The sequence below is a fragment of the Scyliorhinus canicula genome, chromosome 1 (assembly GCF_902713615.1).
Source record: "Scyliorhinus canicula chromosome 1, sScyCan1.1, whole genome shotgun sequence".
NCBI lineage: Eukaryota > Metazoa > Chordata > Chondrichthyes > Carcharhiniformes > Scyliorhinidae > Scyliorhinus > Scyliorhinus canicula.
The window spans coordinates 24,164,059-24,187,373 of NC_052146.1; the positions used below are offsets into that span (position 1 = coordinate 24,164,059).

The window sequence follows — 23,315 nt, forward strand, 5'->3', positions numbered from 1 at the left end:
ATTTCTTCTGACTCCATGCACAAGTTCCCACTACTGTCCTTGACCGGCCCTACCCTCATCCTGGTCATTCTTTTATTTCTCACATAAGAATAAAAAGCCTTGGGATTTTCCTTGATCCGACCCGCCAAGGACTTCTCATGCCCCCTCCTAGCTCTCCTAAGCCCTTTTTGATTAGCTCATTCCTTGCTACCTTGTTACCCTCAAGCAACCCAACTGAACCTTGTTTTCTCATCCTTACATACTCTTCCTTTTTCCTCTTAACAAGACATTCAACCTCTTTTGTGAACCACGGTTCCCTCACACGGCCATTTCCTCCCTGCCTGACAGGGACATACCTATCAAGAACACGCAGTATTTGTTCCTTGAACAAGCTCCACTTTTCATTTGTGCCTTTCCCTGACAGTTTCTGTTCCCATCTTATGCTCCCTAATTTTGGCCTAATCGCATCATAATTACCCCTCCCCAAATTATAAACCTTGCCCTGCCGTATGGCCCTATCCCTCTCCTTTGCAATAGTGAAAGATACCGAATTGTGGTCACTATCTCCAAAGTGCTCTCCCACAAATAAATCTAACACTTGGCCCAGTTCATTACCCAAGGCCTATCCACATATTGTGTCAGGAAACCCTCCTGCACACACTGTACAAAAACTGCCCCATCCGAACTGTTCGACCTATAGAGGTTCCAATCAATATTTGGAAAGTTAAAGTCACCCATGACAACTACCCTGAGACCTCCACACCTATCCATAATCTGTTTTGCAATTTCTTCCTCCACACCTCATCCCCAGCTCCTCTTACCTAGCTACTACACCTTCCACTGAAACCAAATCTTCTGCCAAATTCCGCCCATAAATGCCGGAAGTGCTACCCTCCTTCGACCCCGTGAGCGAAAGGACCCTCTCTATACTGGTGGTGCCACAGGGAATATTGAGAAGATCCGTTGTATAAAATTCCGAACCTGGAGATATCGGAATAAGTCTAAGCCCGAGAGCCCAATCTTCACCATCAATTCCTCTATCCTGGCAAACCTCCAGAAACAGGTCTCCCAATCTCTCCAGCTCCCTCCCTCCCAACACCCCAAATGTGGTGCCCAATCTTGCTGGCTCGAATAGATGGTTAGTGCAGACAGGAGTCAGCTTCGACACTGAGCCAAGTTTAAAATGCTATCTAAATAGTCTCCATATTTTTAGAGTGGAAACAACCACTGGACTTTCCTGGCGAGAACAGGAGCTAAGCTGCCACCAGTGCCCCCAAACCAGATCCCCTACACGGCCTTGCCTCTATCTGCACCCAAGTGGACCCTGAGTCATTACACCAACCTCATATCTTCTCCACATTAGCTGCCCAATAATAAAACAGCAAGTTAGGCAATGGCAGCTCCCCCGACTGTCCATCTCTTTGAAGGACTACCCTATGAATCCTCAGAGTCTTGCTGGCCCATAGAAGAGATAGCGATAGATATAATTTACAGTGCAAAAGGAGGCCATATGGCCCCTCAAGTCTGCACCGGCCCTTGGAAACAGCACCCAACTTAATCGCACACCTCCACCCTATCTGAATCAAATGAACCCTGTCTGCCAAGGACAGGGGAAGATTATTCCACCTTTGCAGGTGGGTTTGGGCCTTACTCACCAGACTAGTATAATTCAGTTTATGGAGCAGTGCCCAATCCTGAACCAACTGGACCCCCAAATACCTGCAGCTAGATCTGGCTCAGCGAAAAGGAAGCACCCCCAGATTGGCATCCCTCCCCAGGAAGTTTACTGGAAAATACTCATTCTTTCCCAGATTTAATATATGCGGATTCAGTAGCTCCATTATATCACCCATAATGGGGACCAGGTCCGTCACTTAAAGCAAAGGTCACCAGCATACAGGGACAACCTATGCGCCTCCACCCCACTGCCAACCCCCACCCACAAAGCGATAGCCAAAGGCTCAATCTCCAATGTGAGTAAGAGGGGGGACATTGGACACCCTTGTCTCGTTCCCCTGTTTAAATGAAAGTATCTTGAAGGCATGACGTTGGTGCGAACACTAGCTCAGGGAGCCTTATATAGCAAACATACCACGACACAAACTTTGGCCCCAACTTGGTCTCCATCTCTGAGGAAGGATGTTCTTGCTCTCGAGGGAGTGCAGCCAAGGTTTACCAGACCGATTCCGGGGATGGCGGGACTGTCATATGAGGAGAGATTGACTAGGTTGGGATTGTTCTCGCTGGAGTTCAGAAGAATGAGGGGGGGGGGGATCTCTTAGAGACTTATAAAATTCTAACAGGACTAGACAGGGTAGATGCAGGGAAGATGTTACCAATGATGGGCGTGTCCAGAACCAGGGGTCACAGTCTGAGGACTCAGGGTAAACCATTTCATACAGATATAAGAGGACATTTCTTCACACAAAGCCTGGTGAGCCTGTGGAATTCATTATCACAGGAAGTAGGTGACGCTAAAACTTTAAATATATTCAAGAGGCGGCTGGATATAGCACTTGAGGAGAATGGGATCAAAGGCTATGGGGAGAAAGCAGGATTAGCTGTTCAATTGGATGATCAGCCATGATTGTGATGAATGGCGGAGCAGGCTCAAAGGGCCAAAAGGCCTCCTCCTGCTCCTATCTATGTAACCCGAACAGTGGCAAAACCGTAGAGGTACCTCCATTCTACGCTGTCAAATGTCTTTTAGGCATCTAACGATACGATCACCTCTGGATCGGGGCCAGCAGGGGGTATAAGAACTACATTTAACAATCGCCGCACATTAGAGGACAGTTGCCGACCCTTACAAATCGTTGCCTATTACCTCAGGAAGACAGGGTTCCAACCTCAGCGCCAACACTTGAGTGTCCACATTAAGCAATGAGGTAGGATGGTATGACCCACACTCCACAGGATCCTTATTCTTTTTCAGTCAAAGGAAAATCGATGTCTGCCCAAGCGTCACAAGAAGGAAGCACTGGGCCTTAACAATCTCTACTAGTAATGGAAATAAATGCTCAACAAACTTCTTGTAAAACTTCACCAGGAACCTCTCCGGCCCATGGACCTTACCGGTTTGCATCCACCCTATCACTACCAGGATGTCCTCCGGAACCAATAGTTTCTCCAACTCTCTGCGCATTCTCTCCCTCACCACAGAGAACTCTGCCATAACTCCAAATCCAGCCTCCATGCCGGGCACATAACTGGGCCTACTTCAAATACCTTCCCACCACGCCGATCCTAGAATGAGGGCAGCACGGTAGCCTTGTGGATAACACAATTGCTTCACAGCTCCAGGGTCCCAGGTTCGATTCCGGCTTGGGTCAGTGTCTGTGTGGAGTCTGCACATCCTCCCCATGTGTGCTTGGGTTTCCTCCGGGTGCTCCGGTTTCCTCCCACAGTCCAAAGATGTGCAGGTTAGGTGGATTGGCCATGATAAATTGCCCTTAGTGTCCGAAATTGCCCTTAGTGTTGGGTGGGGTTACTGGGTTATGGGGATAAGGTGGAGGTGTTGACCTTGGGTAGGGCGCTCTAGCCACCGAAGCTGGCCACTTCCCGACATGAAATGGAACATTGAGTAGCATGCAGGGAAAATTGGACAATGACAGAGAGGCAAGCAGGTTGCAGAACCTCTCTGTGGATTCTGCCTGTGAAGAAACCAGACAGCACAGAAACTAATAAGCTGCGCATATTAAGTGAGCGATTCCCGGTGATTCCCAGGCACAATGGACACAACAATTAGAAGAGATTGAAACATTCTATAGCAGGTCAGACATCCCGGCGCCAGTGGAGTCTGAAACAAAAGGACACAAATAAGGTGGAAAGAACCGCCCAGTGATCGAGGAACAGCCCCGTTATTGGGGAAATTGAAATCAATCGATTGGGAAGAGATCCAATCGATTGCAAGTTTATAGAGGGTCTGCCCAGATGGGCGCGAAACCCAAAACAGTATAAGACAGAGACCCTGACCCCAGCTCTCTCTCTCAGCCGGCCCTCCCAGCAGAACACCTTTGCAGCAGCTCTCCAGGACCGTGAACGTGAGAAGGAGAGGCCTGGCCAATTGCTACACCGACAAGTAAGTGTCATACAACGCACGCTACGAGAGTAGACACTCCTGACCCCTTTAGTCCACACCAACTGGAAGCCTGCGGATCCAGGACAAAGCAAGAGGCCATTGTTCCCTGATCCGACAGTTCCCTTATCCCAGATAAGTATTGACCTAAGTAGTGGTAGGGACAGTTTAGTCTTAGTATTATGTGCATGAGTAGTAAATAACTGTGAAATAACAAACGTGTCTTGTTTGAACTTACTAACTGGTGTATTGACACTTTGATCTGAACTTGAAACTTGTGGCGGTATCATTTTTTTTTTTAAAATTTAGAGTAACCAATTATTTTTTCTATTAAGGGGCAATTTTAGCGTGGCCAATCCACCTACTCTGCACATTTTTGGGTTGTGGGGGCGAAACCCACGCAGACACGGGGAGAATGTGCAAACTCCACACGGACAGTGACCCAGAGCCGGGATCGAACCTGGGACCTCAGCGCCATGAGGCGGTTGTGCTAACAACTAGGCCACCGTGCTGCCCTTTGTGGCGGTATCATAAGAATACCTGGCGACTCTAGAGCTAAGGAATAAAACAGAGCCAATTGAGTGTTAAGCACACTCACCCAGACCGAGCAACAGTGCTCTTTCCAACAGCCGGTGCAGACTCGATGGGCCAAATGGCCTCCTTCTGCACTTCAAATTCTATGATAATACCTTATACATATCTCACCAACTTGATTGAGTTTTTTTGTAGAGGTGACAAAGAAAATTGATGAGGGAAGGGCTGTGTAGTTTATATGACTTTAGTAAGGCGTTTGACAAGGTCCTGCATGGCAGACTGGAACAAACAATGAAATCACATGGGATTAGAAGTCGGCTGGCTAGATGTAAACAGAACTGGCTTGATTATAGAAGACAGATAGTAGCGGTAGAAGGGTGTTATTCTGAATGGAGATCTAGTGGTGTTCCACAGGGATCAGTGCTGGGCCCTCTGTTGTTTGTAGTATAGTATATAACCAATCTGGAGGGTCTGTTTCATAAATTTGCGGATGACAATGGAGAATATCACAGCTGTACTCACAGAGTCAGTATTCACAGAGGAAAAAGACAACGTTGTCGAGGAGAATACCGAGATACAGGCTACTGGACTAGAAGGGCTTGAGGTTCATAAGGAGGAGGTGTTAGCGATTCTGGAAAGTGTGAAAATAGATAAATCCCCTGGGCCGGATGGGATTTATCCTAGGATTCTCTGGGAAGCTAGGGAAGAGATTGCTGAGCCTTTGGCTTTGATCTTTAAGTCATCTTTGTCTACAGGAATAGTGCCAGAGGACTGGAGGATAGCAAATGTTGTCCCCTTGTACAAGAAGGGGAGTAGAGAGAACCCCGGTAACTATAGGCCAGTGAGCCTTACTTCTGTTGTGGGAAAAGTCTTGGAAAGGTTTATAAGAGATAGGATGTCTAATCATCTGGAAAGGAATAATTTGATTAGAGATAGTCAACATGGTTTTGGGAAGGGTAGGTCGTGCCTCACAAACCTCATTGAGTTCTTCGAGAAGGTGACCAAACAGGTGGATGAGGGTAAAGCAGTTGATGTGGTGTATATGGATTTCAGTAAAGCGTTTGATAAGGTTCGCCACGGTAGGCTATTGCAGAAAATACAGAGGCATGGGATTCAGGGTGATTTAGCAGTTTGGATCAGAAATTGGCTAGCTGATAGAAGACAAAGAGTGGTGGTTGATGGGAAATGCTCTGACTGGTGTCCAGTTGCTAGTGGTGTGCCACAAGGATCTGTTTTGGGGCCGCTGCTGTTTGTCATTTTTATAAATGACCTGGAGGAGGACGTAGAAGGATGGGTGAGTAAATTTACAGATGACACTAAAGTCGGTGGAGTTGTGGACAGTGCAGAAGGATGTTACAAGTTACAGAGGGACATAGATAAGCTGCAGAGCTGGGCTGACAGGTGGCAAATGGAGTTTAATGCAGAAAAGTGTGAGGTGATTCATTTTGGAAGGAATAACAGAAAGGCAGAGTACTGGGCTAATGGTAAGATTCTTGGTAGTGTGGACGAGCAGAGAGATCTCGGTGTCCATGTCCATAGATCCCTGAAAGTTGCCACCCAGGTTGAGAGGGTTGTTAAGAAGGCGTACGGTGTATTAGCTTTTATTGGTAGAGGAATTGAGTTTCGGAGCCATGAGGTCATGTTGCAGTTGTACAAAACTCTGGTGCGGCCGCATTTGGAGTATTGTGTGCAGTTCTGGTCGCCACATTATAGGAAGGATGTGGAAGCATTGGAAAGGGTACAGAGGAGATTTACAAAAATGTTGCCTGGTATGGAGGGAAGATCATATGAGGAAAGGCTGAAGGACTTGAGGCTGTTTTCGTTAGAGAGAAGGTGGTTAAGAGGTGACTTAATTGAGGCATACAAGATGATCAGAGGATTATATAGGGTGGACAGCGAGAGCCTTTTTCCTCGGATGGTGATGTCTAGCACGAGGGGACATAGCTTTAAATTGAGGGGAGATAGATATAAGACAGATGTCAGAGGTAGGTTCTTTACTCAGAGAGTAGTAAGGGCATGGAATGCCCTGCCTGCAACAGTAGTGGACTCGCCAACACTAAACGCATTCAAATGGTCATTGGATAGGCATATGGACGATAAGGGAATAGTGTAGAGGGACTTTAGAGGGGTTTCACAGGACGGCGCAACATCGTGGGCCGAAGGGCCTGTACTGCGCTGTAATGTTCTATGTACTACGGGAGGACACCTCAGAGGGCAGCGAGGCTATATGGGTAGAGATCAGGAATAAGAAGGGTGCAGTCACAATGTTCGGGGTTTACTACAGGCCTCCCAACAGCCAGCGGGAGATAGAGGAGCAGATAGGTAGACAGATTTTGGAAACGAGTAAAAACAACAGGGTTGTTGTGATGGAAGACTTCAACTTCCCCAATATCGACTGGGACTCACTTAGTGCTAGGGGCTGGACGGAGCACAGCTGGTAAGGAGCATCCAAGAGGGCTTCTTAAAACAATATGTAGACAGTCCAATTAGGGAAGGGGCTGTACTGGACCTGGTATTCGGGAATGAGCCCGGCCAGGTGGTAGAAGTTTCAGTAGGGGAGCATTTCGGGAACAGTGACCACAATTCCCGACAAGGCTTGTGGACAAGGATAAGAGTGATCCTCGGGTGAATGTGCTAAATTAGGGGAAGGCTAATTATAACAATATTAGGTGGGAACTGAAGAACCTAGATTGGGGGAGGATGTTTGACGGTAAATCAACATCTGACATGTGGGAGGCTTTCAAATGTCAGTTGAAAGGAATTCAGGACCGGCATGTTCCTGTGAGGAAGGAGGATAAATATGGCAAATTTCAGGAACCTTGGATAACGAGAGATATTGTAGGCCTCATCAAAAAGAAAAAGGAGGCATTTGTCAGGGCTAGAAGGCTGAGAACAGACGAAGCCTGTGTGGAATATAAGGAAAATAGGAAGGAACTTAAGCAAGGAGTCAGGAGGGCTAGAAGAGGTCACGAAAAGTCATTGGCAAATAGGGTTAAGGAAAATCCCAAGGCTTTTTACACGTACATAAAAAGCAAGAGGGTAGCCAGGGAAAGGGTTGGCCCACTGAAGGATAGGCAAGGGAATCTATGTGTGGTGCCAGAGGAAATGGGCGAGGTACTAAATGAATACTTTGCATCAGTATTCAAAGAGAAGGAATTGTGGCTATTGAGTCTGGAGAAGGGTGTGCAGATAGCCTTGGTCACATTGAGATCCAAAAAGACGAGGTGTTGGGCGTCTTGAAAAATATTAAGGCAGCTAAGTCCCCAGGGCCGGATGGGATCTACCCCAGAATACTGAAGGAGGCTAGAGGGGAAATTGCTGAGGCCTTGACAGAAATCTTTAGATCCTCACTGTCTTCAGGTGATGTCCCGGAGGACTGGAGAATAGCCAATTTTGTTCCTTTGTTTAAGTAGGGAAGCAAGGATAATCCAGGGAACTACAGGCCGGTGAGCCTTACGTCAGTGGTAGGGAAATTACTGGAGAGAATTCTTCGAGACAGGATCTACTCCCATTTGGAAGCAAATGGACGTATTAGTGAGAGGCAGCATGGTTTTGTGAAGGAGAGGTCGTGTCTCACTAACTTGATAAGAGTTTTTCGAAGAGGTCACAAAGATGATTGGATATCTGGATTTCAGTAAGGCCTTTGACAAGGTCCCTCATGGCAGACTGGTACAAAAAGTGAAGTCACACGGGATCAGGGGTAAGCTGGGAAGGTGGATACAGAACTGGCTAGGTCATAGAAGACAGAGAGTAGCAATGGAAGGGTGCTTTTCTAATTGGAGGGCTATGACTAGTGGTGTTTCGCAGGGATCAGTGCTGAGACCTTTGCTGTTCGTAGTATATATAAATGATTTGGAGGAAAATGTAACTGGTCTGATTAGTAAGTTTGCAGACGACACAAAAGATCAGTGGAATTGCAGATAGCGATGAGGACTGTCAGAGGATACAGCAGGATTTAGATCGTTTGGAGACTTGGGCGGAGAGATGGCAGATGGAATATAATCTGGACAAATGTGAGGTAATGCATTTTGGAAGGTCTAATGCAGGTAGGGAATATACAGTGAATGGTAGAACCCTCAAGAGTATTGAAAGTCAGAGAGATCTAGGTGTACATGTCCACAGGTCACTGAAAGGGGCAACACAGGTGGAGAAGGTAGTCAAGAAGGCATACGGCATGCTTGCCTTCATTGGCCGGGGCACTGAGTATAAGAATTGGCAAGTCATGTTGCAGCTGTATAGAACCTTAGTTAGGCCACACTTGGAGTATAGTGTTCAATTCTGGTCGCCACACTACCAGAAGGATGTGGAGGCTTTAGAGAGGGTGCATAAGAGATTTACCAGAATGTTGCCTGGTATGGAGGGCATTAGCTATGAGGAGCGGTTGAATAAACTCGTTTTGTTCTCACTGGAACAACGGAGGTTGAGGGGCGATCTGATAGAGGTCTACAAAATTATGAGGGGCGTAGACATAGTGGATAGTCAGAGGCTTTTCCCCAAGGTAGAGGGGTCAATTACTAAGGGGCATAGGTTTAAGGAGCGAGGGGCAAAGTTTTGATGAGATGTACGAGGCAAGTTTTTTTTTTTTTTTTTTACACAGAGGGTAGTGGGTGCCTGGAACTCGCTGCCGGAGGTGGTGGTGGAAGCAGGGATGATAGTGAAATTTAAGGGGCATCTTGACAGATACATGCATAGGATGGGAATAGAGGGATACGTACCCAGAAAGTGTAGAAAATTTTAGTTTAGACGGGCAGCATGGTCGGCACGGGCTTGGCGGGCCAAAGGGCCTGTTCCTGTGCTGTACTTTTCTTTGTTCTTGTTCTTTGACACAAAGATTGGCGGAGGTACCGAGGATTGTTTGAGGATACAACAGGATATATATATAGATTGGAGACTTGGGCACAGATCTGGCAGATGGGAGTTTAATCCAGACAAATGCGAGGTGATGCATTTTAGAGGATCAAATCTAGGCATGAATTATACTGTAAATGGCAGAACCCAGAGGAACATTAACATACAGAGGGATCTAGACATGCAGGTCCACAGTTCCCTAAAAGTGGCAACTCAGGTGGCCAAGGTGATTAAGAAGGCATATGGCATGCTTGTCTTCATCAGCCAGTACATTGAGCACTTCGTGCAGTTCTGATCACCACATTATAAGAAGGACGCGGAAGCTTTGGAGAAAGTGCAAAGAAGGTTCACCAGGATGTTGCCTGGTCTCGAGGGTATTGGCTATGAGGAGAGGTTGAATGAACTAGGATTGTTTTCACTGGAAAGATGGAGGCTGAGGGGAGACCTGATAGAGGTCTACAAAATTATGAGAGTCACAGACAGGTGGATAGTCAGAGGCTTTTTCCAAAGGTGGCAGTGTCAATTAAAAGGAGGCACAGGTTCAAGGCAAGAGGGGGAATGTTTAAGGGAGATGTGTGGGTAAGTTTTTCACGCAGAGTGGTGGGTGCCTGGAACACGCTGCCAGACGATGTGGTGGAAGCAGGCACATTAGCAACATTTAAGAGGCATCTGGATGGGTACATGAATAGGGAGGAAATAGAGGGACACGGAACGAGTAAGGGCAGAAGGGTTTGTTTTAGTTTGGCCATCATGATTGGCACAGTGTTGGAGGGCCAAAGGGCCTGTTCCTGTGCTGTACGTTTCTTTGTTCTTAACACACTAAACTGTTCCTGAGAAATTGAATTTCTCTTTTCAGATTACATTTCCACTCCCAAATGTTGATTTTCAAATGTCACTGGCACACAGTCTCCAACTGAGCCTGCATTTTATAATGCCAAGTACACCCTCAGGTACAGCTGCAGAGTGCAAGTGCTTTACCATGGAAAATAATAAAAATCAGGAGAGTGAACCAGCCTCTAGCCTGCAGGGGTATCATCAGAAAGGAGACTGCATTTCTATCATCTATGCTGGTGTGGGACACAGGGGACAGAAGTGATAAAGGAGAAAATATTCACCACTATGACTATACAGCTTCAACTGCCGCTATGAAGCTGGAAGAACCGACTGCAACTGTGCTATTACCAGGAGGAAATACATAACTCTCAGTTTACCTGCAGCTCCATCAGGAGGGGCGATCTTCATAGGATATGGTGGAACGTGGGCGGTATCTGGGCCTCCGTCTTTGCAGGGACAGGTGAATGGTATTCGCTCCTGGTTGCAGGCAAATTTGATGAATTTGCAGAGTTCCTCCTGAGTGAACATCTCTAACGCTGCCCAGAAGAATTCAATATGCTGGTCAGTCTCCATCAGTCCCACCTGGTACATGGTGTGAGCCTGGGTGGGAACAGGGGGCAACATGGACAAGTCACATACACGTACATATTTACATAGAAACATACATAGAAAAAGCAGGAGGTGGCCATTCGGCCCTTCAAGCTTGCTCCGCCAGTCATTATAATCATAGCTGATCAACAAGTTCAATACCCTGGCCCCGCCTTCCCCCCATAATCCCTTGATCCCTTTAGCCCCAAGAGCTATATCTAATTCCTTCTTGAAATTACACAACAATTTGGCCTCAACTATTTTCTGTGGTAGTGAATTTCACAGATACACCACTCTGTGTGAAGAGATTTCTCTTCATCTCGGTCCTAAAAGGTTTACCCCTTGTCCTCAAACAATGACCCCTAGTTCTGGACTCCCTCACCATCGGGAACATTCTTTCTGAATGTACTCTGTCTAATCCTGTTAGAATTTTATAAATTTCTTTGAGATTCCCTCTCACTCTTATAAACTCCAATAAATATAATCCTAACCGACTTAGTCTCCCCTCATGGGGAGGCGGTGCTGTCGCAGTATTGTCGCTGGACTAGTAAACCAGAGACCCAGAGTAATGCTCTGGGGATCCAGGTTCAAATCTCACCGCTGCAGATGGTTAAATTTGAAAAAGTCTAACAATGACTATGAAACAGTTGTCGAATGTTGTAAAAACCCATCTGGTTCACAGAAGGAAATCTGCCGTCCTTACCTGGTCTGCCCTACATGTGACTCCACCACAGCAATGTGGTTGACTCTTAACTGCCCCTTCAAGAACAATTAGGGATGGGCAATAAATGCTGGCACAGTCTGCGACACCCACGTCCCATAAACTAATTTTTAAAAATGACAGCTCTGGCATCCCAGGAATCAGCCTGGTAAACTTTTGCTGCACTTCTTCCATAGCAAGAACATCCTTCCTCAGGACACCAAAACTGCACACAATACTCCAGGTGTGGCCTTACCAATGCCCTATACAATTGCAGTAAAACATCTCTAGTCCCATTCTCAAATCTTCTATGAAGGCCAACATACCGTTTGCCTTCTTTACTGCCTGCTGTATCTGCGAGCTTACTTTCAGTGACTGAGCACGAGGACACCAAGGTCTCGCTGAGTATCCACCTCTCTCAATTTACACCCAAATAATAATCTGCCTTCCTATTTTTGCTACCGAAGCGGATAACCTCATCTATCCACATTATACTGCATCTCGCATGCATGTGCCCACTCACTCAGCCTGTCCAAATCCCGCTGAAGCATCTTTGCATCCTCCTCACAGCTCACCCTCCCTCCCAACTTGTATCTTCTGCAAATTTGGAAGCAGAGTAAGTACATGTCTAGCTTGTAAGACTCAATTCCAGTTAAGCAGCTGGCCATGAGTTAGCAAGTGCAAGGTTTCTTGCTACTGAAAGGCATTTGCTGAACAGTCAGAAATTGCAGCATTATCCATTTTGATCAATTTTCTGAAAAATAAATAATTGCGCTCATTTATGCTACAATATCATCTCTGGTGATAACACAATTTCAGGCAGGGACAGTAAAATCACATTTGCTACATCTAAATAATGCGGTGCTGCTAATTTCCAAATCATTCTGCAGCATAAATTGGAGGATGTTGAACAATATACATGTTGAGCAATGAGACAGGTTTAACGGAAGGTGGGGTACACTGATGATCAAAGTAGTTTCAAGGACTAGTTTCCTGAACTTCATGACTGATGAGCACCTTTAGAAATTCCAGGTTTATGTAGGGCAGTCCACATGTCCTCAGCTCAATTTCCAGTGGCGTTGGCAATGTCAGAAGTTGTAAGGGAATGATGGAGCCAAGTCCTGCACGCACTGCTGTCATGCAGTCAGTGTTCTCAATCTCTTGTAGCCTCAGATTGCGGATTGCTGATGCATATGCATCTTTATTTTCCCACCTGTACAAAATCAAATTAACATTAGGGCTTCAATCATGACATAAGGAAATAAATGGCATTCCAATTGCTCAACATTTTGCAAGAACACAAAAGAGGTTTGGAAAGAGGTTGTAGCAATTGAGACTTGTTCCATCTTTCCTAGAAAGCTTTTCTCTCTCGATTCAGCCCCCCTTTTATTTTATAGAAGAAGTCCTCCTATTATTCCAGAGCGGTGGCCCCCAACTTTTTATATGTCATGGCACTTCTCTATACTATAAACTTATTTTGAGGCACGCCTCTTAGTTTCTGTCTTCTTCCCTTACTAGGAACTTTGTTTTTCACCCTGTCCTCTCCTGTTTTTTTTTAAAACCTCTCCCTGTCTCTTTCGCTTCTCCGAGGATTGTTGAGTTTTCGCTTTTTGTGCAGGCATATGGTACCTTTATCTTCATCTCCAAGTAACAAGATAAAAAATCTAAACCAGGCATGTGTGGCTCTTTCCCAGCCAACGCTTGGGCAAATGGCCCAAGATTCCTCGGGACTTGGAGATGCCAACTACAGAGCTGAAGACCAAGGTTAGTTTTGGTTTAATTACATGAATTTTGAATTGTTTTGAATCTTTTTTCAAGGCTCACTGGTTGGGAATCACTGCTCTAGAGCACTGTTAGGTTTTGGGGCTGTGGGTATCATATCTTCAGTCATTCAAATGAAGACTTTCCATGGCTAAAACCTAGACTGCGATCAGGTGTCAGGAAAATATAAGAGAAATCCAATAACTGGTTATATATTTTTTAAAAAACTATTGGAAAATGTAAGTTGCTTAAAGGCAGGGACAGTTTGGTTATGCAAATTGAACTAGTGCTTTCAATATGATGAGCCGAGCAACACTGTAAAAATATGTTTACCTGCAGCAAGCTAGTAACAATGGGGAACAGAACGCAAGGTTTGAATAAGGGGTTAGAAGTTCAAAAGAGGAGACAACATTTAATTTTGCATTGATACGGAAAGAGGTAGTCTCACAAAATGAAGGTAATTAAAGTTATAGACTTCTAAAGAGGTTAGTTCAGATAAGGGAGGATCAAAAGGGAAAACCTGTACATCAGGAGATGATTAAACCAATGCAAGTGTAGCTGCTCTCGACCTCAGCAACAACAGGAACAGTCGGGGAGAGTCAACTCTGAAGGCTGTGAAATAAAAGGTGCTTGCTACTGAGTAAAGTTACAGATACTCCGCACAGCCATTGTCTTAGTTAAGGGTACTTGTGGTTTATTTTATTGTGGTTTATTTTATTGCTTAACAAACCTTTTGAAATATTTAAAATAATCATAAAATATCTCGGATATAATTCTCTGGATTTCAAACAACAAATAAAGAACAAAGAAAAGTACTGCACAGGAACAGGCCCTTCGGCCCTCCAAGCCTGTGCCGCCCATGCTGCCCGTTAAACTAAAATCTTCTGCACGTCCGGGCTCCGTATCTCTCTATTCCCATCCTATTAATGTATTTGCCCCTGAAGCATCACTATCGTCCCTGCTGCCACCACACCCTCCAGCAGCGAGTTCCAGGCACCCACTACGGATTACAGGGTCAACGGCAGGATTCTGAGGAATGTGGAGGAACAGAGAGATCTTGGGATTCATGTCGACAGATCTCTGAAGGTTGCCACTCAAGTGGATAGAGCCGTGAAGAAGGCCTATAGTGTGTTCGCGTTTATTGACAGGGGGCTTGAGTTTAAGAGCCGCGGGGTTACGCTACAATTATACATGACCCTGGTGAGACCACATTTGGAGTATTGTGTGCACTCTGGTCACCTTATTATAGGAAGGACGTGGAAGCATTGGAAAGGGTGCAAAGGAGATTTAGAGGATGCTGCCTTCTGACGAAAGGTTGAGGGAGCTAGGGCTTTTCTGTTGGGAGCGGAGGAGGATGAGAGGCGACTTAATAGAGGTTTATAAGATGATGAGGGGAATAGATAGAGTGAACGTTCAGAGACTATTTCCTTGGGTAGATGTAGCTGTTACAAGGGGGCATAACTATAAGATTCAGGGTGGGAGATATAGAAGGGATGTCCAAGGTAGATTCTTTACTCAGAGAGTTGTTAGGGTGTGGAATGGACTGCCTGCTGTGATCGTGGAGTCGGACACTTTAGGAACTTTCAAGCGGTTATTGGATAGGCACATGGAGCACACCAGAATGACAGGGAGTTGGGTAGCTTGATCTTGGCTTCGGACAATGCACGGCACAACATCAAGGGCCGAAGGGCCTGTTCTGTGCTGTTCTATGTACCCTCTGTGTAAACAACTCGTACATCTCCTCTAAACCTTGCCCCTCGCTCCTTAAACCTATGCCCCCTAGTAACTGACCCCTCTACCCTGGAAAAAAGCCTCTGACTATCCACTCTGTCTATGCCCCTCATAATTTTGTAGACCTCTATCAAGTCGCCCCTCAACCTCTGTCGTTCCAGTGAGAACAAACCGAGTTTATTCAACCTCTCCTCATAGCTAATTCCCTCCATACCAGGCAACATCCTGGTAAATCTCTTCTGCATTCTCTCTAAAGCCTCCACATCCTTCTGGTAGTGTGGCGACCAGAATTGAACACTATACTCCAAGTGTGGCCTAACTAAGGTTCTATACAGCTGCAACATGACTTGCCAATTCTTATACTCAATGCCCCGACCAATGAAGGCAAGCATGCCGTATGCCTTCTTGACTACCTTCTCCACCTGTGTTGCCCCTTTCAATGACCTGCGGACCTGTATACCTAGATATCTCTGACTGTCAATACTCTTGCGGGTTCTACCATTCAATGTATATTCCCTACCTGCATTAGACCGTCCAAAATGCATTACCTCACATTTGTCCGGATTAAATTCCATCTGCCATCTCTCCGCCCAAGTCTCCAAACGATCTAAATCCTGCTGTATCCTCTGACAGTCCTCATCGCTATCCGCAATTCCACCAACCTTTGTGCCGTCTGCAAACTTACTAATCAGACCAGTTACATTTTCCTCCAAATCATTTATATACACTATGAACAGGAAAGGTCCCAGCACTGATCCCTGCGCAACACCACTAGTCACAGCCCTCCAATTAGAAAAGCACCCTTCCATTGCCACTCTCTGCCTCTATGACCTAGCCAGTTCTCTATCCATGTTGCCAGCTCACCCCTGATCCCTGAACCTTTGTTCACATTATATCAAATAGCAAAATACAATTGAGAGCAGTTGTTTCAAGTTTCCCTCCTGGAATTTGGAATAACCTGGTGTTTACCATCAGCTACATTCTTAACATGAGGCACCACGGTGGTGAAGTGGTTAGCACTGTTGCCTCACAGCACCGAGATCCCTGGTTCGATCCTGGCTCTGGGTCACTGCCCGTTTGCACATTCTCCCCGTGTCTGCGTGTATCAAACCCCCACAGCCCAAAAAGATGTGCAGGGTAGGTGGACTGGCCACACTAAATTGCCCCTTAATTTGAAAAAAAGTTTGGGTGCTCTAAAACTATTTAAAAAAGCTATGTTCTTAACAGATGTGACAAACCAGGCAGCTTATTTTTTTCCAAATGGAGACCAATTGTAGTTACCAAGATACTTTGAATGGTGAGGCTCAATGCCATTTATAAATGGCATTCAGGGAAAATACTGTCTGCTCATCCTTTTTCTCTGAATGACGTGCACTATTGAGACTAATGATATGATATACTTGCAAGACTAATCTACCACCCCCCTCCTCGCAGACTAAGGCAGGCCAACAGCACGGTTCAATTCCCGTACCAGCCTCCCCGAACAGGCGCCGGAATGTGGCGACTAGGGGCTTTTCACAGTAACTTCATTGAAGTCTACTCGTGACAATAAGCAATTTCTTCTTCTTTCTTCTTCTCTGCCCAGTGACACCCAAGGTACAAGCCTAGAAAAGGTAAATTCAAAGCAGCAACTTGCTCTGATCCACATCTGCACTTATTCTACTGACTGGAATTTGACCTCTCTTGACCCCTCCATTCTGACCTGTTATGTTGCTTGACCAACATGCCAATGGAAGAGCAGAAACTCGCTCAATAAATGTTGAGATGATGAAAACCATTGTTGTTTCTTGCCTCAGCCTCTATGCCCTGGCCACCTTTTCCTATGGCCGCTGACTGAGGGCAACCAGATGTTTTGTAACTTTATGTCATATTTGTCCTTGTGGATAGAACTTTGTTACCTGGAGTGAAGAGTGCGGAGTATTCGGCGATGGTGATTTCAGACCACACGCCACACCTAGTGGATTTAAAATTTGGAGGCGGGCAAACACAACATGCAGGCTGGAGGCTGGACCTGGGTCTGTTATCATATCTTGGGTTCTGTGCAAAACGTATGGGGGCCATTAAGAACTACATCGAAATCAAAGAAAATGAAATGGTCTCACTGGCTACGTGTAGGAGATATTAAAAGCGGTAATCAGGGAAGAGGTCAGCTCGTAGGAGTCGGGGGGCAGCACGGTGGCGCAGTGGGTTAGCCCTACTGCCTCACGGCATCGCGGTCCCACGTTTGACACCGGCTCTGGGTCACTGCCCATGTGGAGTTTGCCTGTTCTCCCCGTGTCTGTGTGGGTTTCGCCCCCACAACCCAAAGATGTGCAGAGTAGGTGGATTGGTCACACTAAATTGTCTCTTAATTGGAAAAAATTGGGTACTCAAAAAAATCTCATAGGAGTCACACTTGGATGTAGGAGGTAGGAGACAAAATTTGAGGGGTGGATAGAGAATACGTGAAAGCCCAAAACCAGAGCATTTAGCGTGTAGGAAGAAGTTGCAAATTCAATTTAACAATGGGCCGGGTGGTGAGACAGGTGTAATGCGTAAGTCCAGGAGTATGGGGAGAAAGCCAGCCGACTGTTTGCTCATCAGTAAAAGTGGCAGGAGGCTGCCATGGAGATTGTGCAGATACAGAATTCAGGAGTTGGGTTAATTTCTACCCCAGAAAAAGTTAATGAGGTGTTTTGCTCCTTTTATGAGGGACTTTACCTCAAACTCCACCGCCATCACTTCGGCCAGCGTATCCCCGTAATGGGTGCAGCCCCACCCAGCGAGCTTGCTCCCGTCATCTTTCCTCCCACAGAACTCTGCACCAAGCTGGAGCTCTCAGGCGGACTAGCGCTTGTTCCTTTTCGTCTCATATTCTACGGTTGAGGTTTTGACTTCCTCTAATTACCACCACTCTTCTGAAGATTAATCAAATAAAATTTCCTCCCAAATCTGTGTGAAAAAGACTAAAAAACAAAAGCAGGAACCACCCAAATTGCAACCTCCACCTACATGTTGCCACTGGACACCATGGCTGAGTGATCTAATGGAATTCTTGTACCTCGAGAAAATCAAGTTCACGATAAGAGGGTCGATTGACAGGTTCCATTGTAGATGGCGGCTGTTCATTTTGGACTTTAAAGAGCTGGTCACTGTTAGTTGTTAATGGAGTGGGCAGCACGGTAGAACAAGTGGTTAGCACTGTGTCTTCACAGCGCCAGGGCCCCAGATTTGATTCCCTGCTGGGTCACTGTCTGTGAGGAGTCTGTGCGTTCTCCCTGTGTGTGCGTGGGTTTCCTCCGGTTTCCTCCCACAGTCCAAAGATGTGCAGATTAGGTGGATTGGCCATGCTAAATTGCCCTGAGTGACCAAAAAGGTTAGGAACGGTTATTGGATTACATTGGGATTGCAGGGATAGGGTGGAAGTGGGTAGAGTGGCCAAATGGGCTCCTTCTGCACTGTATGTTCTATGAGTAAGGGAGAGGGGGAAGCTGGGGGCTGATTATCGTGGCTAGTATTATAGTTGTTGGAGTTCATATTACTGTTGCTGCTTGCTTTTTCTGATTCATGTGTGGGCATTGTTGTACTATGTACTTTGTTGTTATATGTAAAAATTCAATAAAAACACTTAAAAAAAAAGATAAGCTTCTAACCACATGTCTGCGTCATCACCAAAGCTCCCTCCTTTCACCTCTGTAAAATTACCCCTCTGTTCATCTCAGCTTGTCTGTTGCTGAAATCCTCATCCATCCCATTATTAACTCTAAACATTAACTATTCCAATGATTTCCTGGTTGGTTTTCCTATTGATCTTATCTAAAGGTCTGTTGTCCATATCCTACCTCGCAACTCTTTCACAAATCCCTTCCGTACTCAATGTATCACACTGGCTCCAAGTCCATCAATGCCTCTATTTCATTCTTCATACTTCCCTACCTCTATAACCTCCTCCAATATCTCTGTGCTTCTTTAATTCAGGCATATCGCACATTTGGTGATATGTCTATATCTGGAATTTCCCAACACGTTTTAAAAGTTACCCTTTTGCCCAGGTTTTTGGATATCTTAATTGGCTGGTGTCAAATTTTGGTTAATGCTTGCTATTTTGAAGTGACCTAGAACATTTTATGATGTTACAGACACGTTATAAAAGTGTATTGCAGCTGCCTACTATAGGTTACTTGATATAATTTGGACTGAAATAGAATGCATCGAGAGTGACAGGCTGCTGGGAAAGAAAAAAAAAAACATAATTTTCCCCTGGAAAAACATTTCAGACTTTGGAAGCAATTTTTTATTTTACTCGTTGCCACTAAATTCAGTCGTAAAAAAATATTTTACATTCTCCTTAAATTGGGAAAGGTGGTTAGGAATTTGCCTCTACCTACAAAGAGGGAGTGTAAAGATCCAATCCCTTCAGTGTTGCTCCTGAATTCCTGGGAAGAGGGTAACTTGCACAGTAGTTTTCCATTCTGTGATATTGCAGGATTCATGGAATGTTAATATTTTAATTACTGGACAGCAGGCTGGGCCCACATTAATTTGTGATCAAAGCAGAGGAAGAAAATGTATACTTATCATTTACTCACATAACAGTGATATTTCTGCCTCCAGGACATAGTTCCACTTCCTCGCCAGTCATGGTGATATAACTGAATTTACAACAGGGTTTGTTGGGAGATTCAGGGCTCTCTGTGGTTAAGTGATGTGATGTTACTTCAGCACATAGTGCCTCAAGTTCCGTCTCATTATTAACCTGGAACCATAAGAATCAGGTGAAGCACAATCCAACACTTTAGAATCATAGAAAACAGTCCATGTCACACCACCTTTAATTAATTACCCCAATGTCACTGCAAATCCAAATGATACTACATCACAAGGCTCAAAACCACTAGCGAATTATTATTATTGGCTATCCCTCGCTACCAAGGATGATTGCTTTCCAAGTTAGAAGATGATTGATGAGGCTGGTTCAGGACCTGCAGATTTTAAGGCACTGGGCCACTTGTTGACTTGTGGGATATCTGGTTGTGTGTCATCAGTTTGGATCATGGCATGCTCTTTTTGCCACTTTTGCTTTTCCTCCCCATTTTGTCTTTGTTGGGTCTCAGAATGCTGGGATCCTTCCCATAAACTCTGCAGCCACCTGGTTCAGTCCAAGGCGATGTCAAGGAATTGATGTCAATACTGCATTTTAACATGTTGGCTTTCGCAAATCCTTGAAGTGCTTCTTCTGTCCTCCGCTGCCCTCACTGAGCTGGAAGATGACCGGCTGTTTTGGGAGCCTAGTATTTGACATCCAAACTGCATGACCAACCCAATTAAGTTGATGGGGAATGAGCATAGCCTGGATGCCCTTGTGCCTGTTTGTGAGTGGACACCGATGTTGATGCATCTATCCTACCACCTAATATATAAGACCTCCTTAGGATGGTATGACTCCATTGTTTTGAGATGCCTCCTACTGTCCATGATTCCGCCCTGTAGAGTAGATGGTAGTAGTCATAGGTTTGGAAGATGCTGCCCAAGGAGCCTTGGTGAGTTGCTGCAGTCCATATTACAGATGGCACACACTGCCCCCACTGTGTCAGTGGTGGATGGAGTGAATATGGATGGTGCCAATCAAGTGGGGGCTGCTTTATCCTGGATGGTGTCAAGCTTCTTGAGTGTTGTTGGAGTTGCACTTGTTCAGGCAAGTGGGGAGCATTCCATTACGCTCCTGATATTTGCCTTGTAGATGGTGGACAGATTTGGGGAGTCAGGAGATGAGTTACTCACCGCAGGATTCCTAATCTTTGACCTACTCTGGTAGCCACAGTATTTATATGGCCAGCTGATATCTGTTTCTGGTCAATGGTAACCCTCAGGATGTAGAGTGAGGGATTCAGCGCTGGCAATGCCATTGAATGTTAAGGTGCAATGGTTAGATTCTCTCTCGGAGATGGTCATTGCCTGCAAGTTGTGTGGTGCGAATGTTACTTGCCATTTGTCAGCCTCGATATTGTCCAGGATTTGCTGCATTTGGACATGGAACTTTTAAATCTGGCAGTTTGTGCCAAAGTTGGGAGAGCTGTCTCTCACAGACTAGCCAAGCAACAGCCTGACATAGTCAGACTCTCATTCATACCTTACAGACAATGTCCCAGACACCACTATCACCATTGCTGGGTATGTCCTGTCTCACGGGGAGGACAGACCCAGCAGAAAGTGGCAGCACGGAGGGATAGTCAGGAGGCATTTTCCCTGGGAATCCTCAACATCGCCTCTGGACTATAAGAAGTCTCATGGCTTCAGGTTAAACATGGGCAAGGAAACATCTTGCTGATTACCACTTACCATTCACTATCAGCTGAGGAATCAGCACTCCTCAATGTTGAACACCACTTGGAGGAAGCACAGATGGTGACAAAGGTGCAGAATATACCCTGGGTGAGGGACTTCAATGTCCATCGTCAAGAGTGCTTCGGCAATACCATCAAAGACTGAACTGGCTGGGTCCGAAAGGGCATAGCTGCTATGTGCTGCCATGCTGCATGGGTAGCACGGTAGCACCATGGGCAGCATGGTAGCACAATGGTTAGCACTGTTGCTTCACAGCTCCAGGGTCCCAGGTTCGATTCCCAGCTTGGATCACTATCTGTGCGGAATCTGCACGTTCTCCCTGTGTCTGCATGGGTTTCCTCCGGGTGCTCCGGTTTCTACCCAGAAGTCCCAAAAGATGTGCTGTTAGGTGAATTGGACATTCTGAATTCTCCCTCCATGTACCCAAAAAGGCGCCGGAATGTGGTGACTAGGAGATTTTCACAGCAACTTCATTGCAGTGTTAATGTAAGCCTACTTATGACAATAAAGATTATTATACTGGGCCTGCAGCAGGTGGTGAGGGAGCCAAGAGGGATAAACATACATGACCATCTCCTCATCAACCTGCCTGAAGCAGATGCATCTGTCCATGACAGAATCAGTAGGGGTGACTGCCACCCAGTTCTTATGGAGACAAAGTCGCGTCTTCACATTGAGAATACGCTCCATCCTGTTGTGTGGCACTACCACCATGCTAAATGGGATCATAGAATTTACAGTACAGGAGGCGGCCATTCGGCCCATCGAGTCTGCACCGGTTCTTTGAAAGAGCACCCTACCCAAGCCCACACCTCCACCCTCTCCCCATAACCCAGTAACCCCATCCAACGTTAAGGGCAATTTTGGACACTAAGGGCAAGGGCATGGCCAATCCACCTAACCTGCACATCTTTGGACTGTGGGAGGAAACCGGAGCACCCGAAGCACCCGGAGGAAACCCACGCACACACGGGGAGAACATGCAGACTCCGCACAGACAGTGACCCAAGCCGGGAATCGAACCTGGGACCCTGGAGCTGTGAAGCAATTGTGCTAACCACTATGCTATCGTGCTGGGATAGACTTCAAACAGACCTAACAACTCAAACTGGACATCCATGAGGCACTGCGGGCCATCAGCAGCAGTAGAATTGTACTCAACCACAATCTGCAACCTCATGACCTGTCATATCCCCCACTGTACCCCAAGTCAGGGGATCAACCTTGCTTCAATGAAGAGTGCAGGAGGACATGCTAGGGGCACCACCAGGCATACCTGAAAATGAGGTGTCAATCTGGTGAAGCTACAACACAGGACTACTTGCATCGCAAACAGTATAAGCAGTAAGTAACAGAGCTAAGCGATTCCATAACAAACGTATTAGATCCAAGCTCTGCAGTGCTGCCACATCCAGCTGTGAATGGTGGTGGACAAAGAAACAACTCACTGGAGGAGGCTCCATAACCATCCCATCCTCAATATTGGAGGAGCCTAGCATATCTGTGCAAAAGATAAGGCTGAAGCATTCGCTACAATGTTCAGCCAGAAGTGCTTAGTGGATGATCCATTTGTTCTCCTACAGAAGTCTCCAGCATCACAGATATCAGTCTTCAGCAATCCAATTCATTCCACGTGATATCAAGAAACGGCTGAAGGCAGTGGATACTACAAAGGCTATGGGCCCTGACAATATTCCAGCAATTATACTGAAGACTTGTGCTCTAGAACTAACCGCAACCCTAGTCAAGCTGTTCCAGTACAGCTACAACACTGGCATCTACCCGGTAATGTGGAAAATTTCCCAGGCGTGTCCTGTACACAAGAACAGGACAAATCCAACCCAGCCAATTACTGCCCTATCAGACTACACTCCATCAGCAGTGATGGAACGAGTCATCAACCGTGCTATCAAGCGGGAATTTCTCAGCAATCACCTG

At 46.0% G+C, this 23,315-nt stretch overlaps 1 protein-coding gene across 1 annotated transcript in view; it reads right to left on the reverse strand.

Moving 5' to 3' along the window:
- Positions 1-23,315, reverse strand: part of LOC119951523 (probable E3 ubiquitin-protein ligase HECTD4) — a 415,771-nt gene that overhangs the window by 7,281 nt on the left and 385,175 nt on the right. The window contains 3 exon segments of the mRNA XM_038774748.1: positions 10,651-10,873; positions 12,579-12,774; positions 19,622-19,788. Of these exon segments, the coding sequence (XP_038630676.1) occupies positions 10,651-10,873; positions 12,579-12,774; positions 19,622-19,788 (586 nt within the window).